Source organism: Triturus cristatus, chromosome 4_2 (assembly GCF_964204655.1).
Source record: "Triturus cristatus chromosome 4_2, aTriCri1.1, whole genome shotgun sequence".
NCBI classification, from domain to species: Eukaryota; Metazoa; Chordata; class Amphibia; order Caudata; family Salamandridae; genus Triturus; species Triturus cristatus.
The window spans coordinates 976,779,243-976,786,506 of record NC_140586.1 but is presented as its reverse complement, the minus strand read 5'-3'; the positions used below and the strand labels follow the sequence as shown (position 1 = coordinate 976,786,506).

Here is a 7,264-nt window from a genome sequence, read left to right as displayed (position 1 = left end):
ACAACCTGCACCATAAAAGGGAGCCCAGACCAGAGCCACACCTGAAGAACAACAGATGCCATGGAGATACTGATCACGTAGCTGGGACACCCAAGAGGGCCACGACACCCACTGCCACCACCCCCAGGACCCCCCTTCCCCCCAGGGGCCCTACCCCGGGCACCCCTGAGCCCCCCCGACAAAGATATGTTACATCAACTTCACGAAACCATGAACAAAACAATTTGACTAATGTCGAACAATCACAACACTTAACATGCATGTGTGGACAGAAAAAAGAGAATGACTCATTCATCTTTGAATCACCAAACAAAACATTTTATTCAAATAAACTCAAAACAACTATTTTGAAGAGTCATGGCGGGTCTTCTCAGGACAATCTGTAGGTCACAGCCTGCAAGGCAAAATTCTAGATAAGAAGGTGTGTCATGCGCTCATCAAAGGACAGAGAGAGAGAGCATCAGAGAGAGAGAGATAGAGAGAGAGAAAGAGAGGGAGAGAGAGAAAGAAAGAAAGAGAGGGAGAGAGAGAGAGAGAAAGAGAGGGAGAGAGAAAGAGGAGAGAGAGAAAGAGAGGGAGAGAGAGAGAGAAAGAGATGGAGAGATAGAGACAGTGAAAAGAAGTGAGGAAGAGCGAGAGGGAGTGCGACACTGCAGACCCAGGCCTCACTGCTCACCTGCTGCCACCGGTGTGTCTCCAACCATGTGCCGTTATGTTTTTATACACTGCAGTCCACCAGGTCTCTCATTTGAAACAGAGTACAGATTTATGAATGGCAGAGTACATACAATTGCACACACCATCATCGCTTGCCTACCCCTGCACACCCAGCCTACTACATCCCAGCCCCTCCTGCCACCCATTAGTGACTGCCCGCCCCTGTGCACCCAGACCTCTACGCTCAGCTTACACCACTGGCGTGTCCCCAAGAAGGCCCACCACGTGCCGGTGCAAGCCCCAAGACGGGGGTCCACAAACATGGCACCCTTCACATCATGGAGCCCCACTCTGCGGGCCACCAGGCCACACACTTGATTCTGGGTCTTGATTTCGCTATGGCAGAGTTCATATCAGTGCACACGCCATCATCGCAGGATGCACACACACTCAGCTCTTTAGGTGACACTAATGCTGTGACCCACGAGGCAACGCCACGTGCAGGTAGGCCAACACTGCCCGCTGGCTCAGTCCTACACTGTGATCCAGCACAGCATACACAAATCCTCACCAGTATGGACCGCCAGGACGGGGCATCATCGCAGGCTGCACACCCGCTCAGCACATAAGGTGCCCCTACCTCAGTGAACCGAAAGTCACCGTCCCGTGGTGGTCTGCCTGTGCCGGCCGCAGTGTATCCGGTGCCACCAAGTTTGTGCAACGCAAGTCATGGACCCTCTATGATTGAGTCTTGTGGTGCGGACGCCATCATGTTACCTTCGGCACTGTGGAATGTGATATTGCAGGGCCCTAGGCCCTCATGCATAAATAATAACCACACGGATACACCCAGATAGAGGGTGGAAATGGTGTCGAGCATGTGCGCCCGGCCCTCTTTATTGGCAGGGTCACATGTGCTGTGACGCCTGTGCTGGATGGGTGTGGTGTGGGTGTAAACCAGCCGTGAAGGAGTGGCTGTGGCATGCTGACTACTAGACCTGTGAGCAGCAGATCACTACAAGTAAGACCTGGGACATGTAGCGTTGTCCCCCCCTGTAAACGTAAGCGGAGTGGGCTGGCCTGGCATATGCCTGTGCAGCGTAAGGGTGTGAACAAAGAACCTGGGGCTCTGGGCGTGGTTCCGTCCTGGGCTGGACAAGGCAGTAACTAATGTGTGTGTCCCTGTTTTAGTGCCAGCACCACCCAGACCGCAATCGGCAATATGTCATCCTGTGACCCAAGTCCCACAACATGAGCAACATGGACGTAAGGTGGAATCACTGACCCTACATTCATCCATACTTCCATACTTGAAATATCATAGACATGGCAAATCTGTGTGAATATGAATGTTTAATGCACATTCAGGGGAGTGTTGTAGTTGGAGCAGTACAGGGCCGTGCAAACCCCACTTTACATTGTTGGCCCGTGGAGTGCCAGCCAGAGTCCTTCAGGGAATGACAAGTTCAACGGAAGGGGAAGAGCACAGTCTGCACTCTGAATGCTGTGTCATCGGTGACCAAACAGAATATGGCAGTCCATGTCGAGGTCCAAGGTGAGTGTGGCAGAGTGAATCGGAGGACAGTGGAAGGTGATGATGCAGAGGGCAGAACCAAACAGAAACCGGCCATATGGCAGAGGTGAATCCTACAGTTTTCTTCTTACCAGTAAGACAGATTCATCTGCATCTTTGCCCTCTGCAGTTTCAGGTGCCTCGTGTGTGCGGTGGTGTTCTGTCTCCAGCACTGTGTGGCAGTGAAACCTCAGGGGCTGGAGTTGGAATGTCTCCCGCACTGAAAATACAAGATTTGAAAAACAAATTATTGTCTACAGGTGCTCAATGAATACAAGTTTCTATGGCCTGAAATCTAGGGAATTCTGTCATTTTACTGACCTCTACTGGTCGTTGTCTATCAAGACAGTTAAATAGAGGGAGTTGAACGGAAAAAAAATCCCTAAGCAAAGGCGGAAGCAGATGGGTCCTAGGGCTGATCTTCGCATCCCACAAAGTACATACAACAGATCTTCCAGACAGTGCAAGTGCTGTCTACGCTCGACGTAAAAATGGGGTACCCTATGAGAAAAATAGATACTTCTTTTTATCAAGTCAATATATGTACTCTAATGACTACTGAGAAATCTGATGCTAAAAGTCAACCAGGTAAAGCATGCGCTCAACTTCATGCACTGATGTAACGCTGCAAAAATACTTTTTCTGCCATCCCTTTCAATTGCATTGGCTAGCTCATCCTTAACATATTGCTCATATTTTTTGTGCTCTGCACCCTTAAGAAGTGTTTGGAATTATGGTTCTCCAGTGCATTCATTTTAATGTTTCTTATAAATCAATTGCAATCAGAGATAAAAGTAAATCTAAAGTACTCTACACTGCATCCTGTCTTCCAAAATGTTCTAGGAAACAAACAAACCATCTTGTCTCTGTCCCTTAGCAGCACCAGGTTAAGTATCCCACTTTTAAAAGATAAGGAACAGTTAGCTTCCATTAAAACTATGTAAAGTGATAATGGTTATTAACTTGACTATTAAAAAAAGTACTTTGTTTGCTCCATAGATATGTACTGTGAGTCTTTATCAAGCACAGAGAAGCAGTCTTGTGTGCATTCCTTTCTCGTGACACTTGCTATGTTAAGAGGGCTCCTAAAGTGCTCACATGTAGAGTCTTTATTACTGAATCGCATGAGGCAGTTTTCTCGTAACTGTGTCGAATCATTCCATAGTGAGTGGCCATAACGGAGAGGACGGGATTACTGGAAGTAACTCTACCTGTCCCTGCCCTCCTACCTGGTCAATCAGTTGATGCAGAGCGATGTCACTGGCATGATCTTGTGCCTCTCATCTGAAATACCAGCCCTGGCTCCCGGTCAGACACTGGTTCCCGTGTAAACCCTCCGTTTAAGTCAAGCGTGATACAGGGGTTTGAGACGGACATGTTCTGGCGCACCGAGACCATCGAGTGTATTGGAGCCCACCGACTGCTCACCATTGCTTGGCTTTCTTTGTCACTTATTTGCCCGCTTCTTTACTACCCTAACTTGTCAGTCTTGTGCTGTCCCTCCCGTGGAACATTGCCTCGTTACCATCACTGTGACTGGCTGGTATTTCTGCTTTTACTGCTTGCTTTTCAAGCTGAACTTTGTGCAAAGCACTCCATGAGGGCGTTTCTTTTGTTGCCGTTTCCAGTATGCAGGTCTCTTCTCCCATAGCTACGTAGCCCACCCTTCTGCGCTCGCCTGTGCACTACTCCACTGTATTTCTCCCCGTTATCTCTTGCGCTGTCTGTAGTGTTGTCCCCTTCCCTCCTGCTGTTCCTTGGAGGTCCAACCCCTGTTGCTTTTGCCTCCCCACCCGTGTTTGCACGTTACCCAGTGTGCCACCCAGTCCCCCAATGTATCCGTTTCCGGCTACTAAGCTTTTCCTTCTTTTAGTTTCCGCACAAACTCGGATTGGTAATAAAAAAAGCTTGCGTTCAGACTAGCCAAAGTACAAAAAGTAGTTGTGTTAGATTATAGGAGTGGTGAGAGCGGCTAGGAAATAATGAGGATGTCTTTTTAACTTTAAGTACGGTGCATCGCCAAAGCTATTCAGAATGGCGAGGCCCATTGAGTTTTCAATGCTTGCCCCATTTTCGGGCAGTCAGTTTGACTGGTCGCATGTATATTCCGCACATTTCTGCGGCAGCAACGATCTATGCATCGCTCTACAACAGCTAATAGCATAGACAGTACACAAGTTCAGATCAATAGTAGCTGAAAAGGCCACTTTCTCCCCATCTGTGTGCAGGGATCCAATTGTAAGCCATTTGAGAATCGCAGGTGTCAAAAACGTCTAGGGACCTTTTCTCAAGTGTGAAATTTCTGTTAATTACTCCCATTAGATTTAACATTTTTTACATGTATAGTCGATTTATGTCGCTTCCCCGGAAGGATTGCAGTCACCTTGGTACCCACAAGTGTTAGATACACGTATAAGGCTATCCAAGCGCGGTGTAACAAGCATCCACAGTGCGGGATATGACCAGGAATAAGAATATTTTGTCGTTTTACTCTGCATGTAGTGCAGAGCAATCATTCACATCATTGTGGCACGTACACCAGTTGTCAGTAGTTTATGCAAAGGCTCAGATCATTCCAGATTGTCATAGCCTCTTAAGATAAACCTAAACAAACAATGCGGTTGGGCATTCCTTTGGGGAGCCCGGCCTGCCTACAGCCCTCTCATGCCTGCCGCCTGCACTGGACACCCATGGCCCGACACTACCACCTTCATTACCTTGTAGACCTTGGCCGCCTCACCCACGAAGCGCACGCAGTGGGACTGGTGCTCCCTGCACCACACGCACCCCTCGCAGACCAGCGCCCGGTCCTCCTCGCAAAAGGGCTGCAGCGCCTGCCCGTGTTTCTTGCAGCGGGCCTGCTCGGACACGGAGAGCCGCTTCACTATATTCACAATGTTCCCGAGCTCCCAGTTGGGCCACATGTCTCTTTTGTAGGATGCCCGCCGGCAGCGGGGGCAAAGAAGGCACCCCTTGGGGCCCTCCTCGCAGACCTTGATGCAGGAGCGGCAGAAGTTGTGCCCGCAGTCCACGGACACAGGGTCCAGGAAAAAGTCCAGGCAGATGCAGCAAGTGACCTCAGCCTTCAGGTCTGTGAAGCCGTTGGACGCCATTGTGGAAAGACCAGGACGCCGCAGGTGACAGAGACCCCTTGGTGCCTGATCTGAAGCATTTCATACGTGCGCTTTGTTTATAAAGTGGAACTGCAGAAGTCCTGCTCTCGCGAGACGCTAACGGGAAAACAAGCGTAACTTCCCTTGAAAATAGAATTGATTTGGTGGCCTTTTGAATTTGTAGTCTTTTCTTCACTGTCGAGGAAAGAATTTTAATACTTCGTTAAAAATATTTAAATGTTCATAGCAGAAATGTTACCCAACCGACGAGGCAGAGTTCTTCTCTGTGAAGGGTTTGAGGGGTCGTAAAAACGTCATCGACAAGCCATGATACGAGGCGTGTAAGCGTGTCAGTCCTCTTTCTGTCTCTATTGGCTCCTTGTTTACAGTAATTTTTTACCAGGCAGCACGTACCACAGTCCCTTTTTTGCGTTCATAGTTTCTTGCTTAACTAACAAGCAATATTATAGAACTCGCATTTATGCAAGACGTATTGCATTGCAAATGAGAGTGCTGACGGGCTGCAAGGCACGAATGGGGAGGGGGGTGGCGGGTGAGCGAGAAGGCATTGGACTGCAGGGGGGGGCACGGGAAGAAAGTAGTCTGTGAAGTAAAGGGGCCAGTAGCCTTGGAAGGACACAAATGACGACATATCTGTCATAAGGAGGGACTAACAAGCATATAACCAATCGGAAGGCAGCATTTAACTCACAAGGGCAATGAAAATGATGGGCGGAGAGTGGGCAGAGCTTCCATGAAGCTTCTAGCTGTGCTGAATACTGCATGCCTCACAAAGTGACAGCGCATGCGCTGCAACGCTAGGCTCAACCTAACAAAGCAGGCTAAGAATACCAGTAAGCAGTATCCGCTATGCAGACTTACTGGCGCCCCTGCAGAGCTCTAAATACTGAATTCCGGCCTTCAGGTTTACTGTACATGAACAAACACCGGCCTGAATGAGCCATACCGGGAAGCAAGGCAAGATTCTCCCTGGCGCTCAGGACCCAAACGGAAACATCCCAGAAAGAAGGAAATATGCCTGTGCCAGGGTCCATGGCCATTATGGACCACATGCACCTGGGCCATCAGGAACAGCGCCATCAACAACCACCTCAGTGCTCGATCTCAGAAGAAAAGCCAGAGATATGGTAAGAATTCCGTTGATCCAAACTCTGCAGGGGTCTGAACACATTCCATCCTGTCTATACTGCGGTCCAGCAAGGCTCACAGAAATCCTCAACAGTATGGACCACCAGGACAGGGCAACATCGCAGGCTGCACACCCGCTCAGCACTTAAGGTGCCCCTACCTCACTGGACATAGGGGGCCTCATTTATGAGAAGTGACGCATCGCTGCGTGAAAGCAGCGATGAGTCACTTCTCAGTGCGCCCTCCTTGCGACATGATGGATGCGTCATATTTACTGTATGACGCATCATGTCGCAAGGAGGTACAGATACGTCAGGATTTCTGACGTATCTGTAGGCGCAAAAGTGACGCATTGCTGGAGTGTGAAAGGGCCTGCATCAGTCTCACGCCTGCTGTGAGGCAGGCGTCAGATATTGACGCATTTGCACCCAAGAAGTGGTGCAGTGAAGTCTTGTAGATTTCACTGCGTCACTTCTACGATGCTTACTTATGTGGGAACGCCCCCCCTGCATACATTATACCTGACGCAGGTATATTGTAGCGCAGGGGTTTACAAAGTGACGCATCTACCGAGATGCGTCACTTTGTAAATATGGTGCAACAAGGTCCAATTTTTACGCCACTGGTGAGTCACAAAACGTGACGCTCCGGCGGCGCAAAAGTGACGCAAGGCCTCATAAATGAGCCCCCGGGTGTCCAGGTCCAAGCGTAACTTCCCTTGAAAAAAAGATTGACCATTCCTTTAACACCCCTGCCCCAATTGTGTTCCACT

The 7,264-nt window shown here is 49.3% G+C and overlaps 1 protein-coding gene across 3 annotated transcripts; it reads right to left on the bottom strand.

Annotated features, from left to right (window-relative positions):
* Positions 1–305: 305 nt before the first annotated feature.
* LOC146839191 (E3 ubiquitin-protein ligase TRIM11-like) lies at positions 306–5,416 on the bottom strand. Of its 3 annotated transcripts, none has more exons than XR_014960447.1 (3): positions 4,948–5,416; positions 2,323–2,450; positions 306–394 (listed from the first exon to the last, which is right to left on the bottom strand). XR_014960447.1 is itself a non-coding variant. In XM_085600200.1 (2 exons), exons 1-2 carry the CDS (start codon positions 5,341–5,343, stop codon positions 2,421–2,423), a joined length of 426 nt encoding a protein of 141 aa, XP_085456326.1. In that variant the 5' UTR covers positions 5,344–5,416; the 3' UTR covers positions 2,039–2,420. The 3 variants fall into 3 exon arrangements, 1 of the variants encoding a protein (XP_085456326.1); XR_014960448.1 differs by lacking the exon at positions 306–394 and adding an exon at positions 2,552–2,731 and having other exon boundaries at positions 2,039–2,450; XM_085600200.1 differs by lacking the exon at positions 306–394 and having other exon boundaries at positions 2,039–2,450.
* Positions 5,417–7,264: the final 1,848 nt, after the last annotated feature.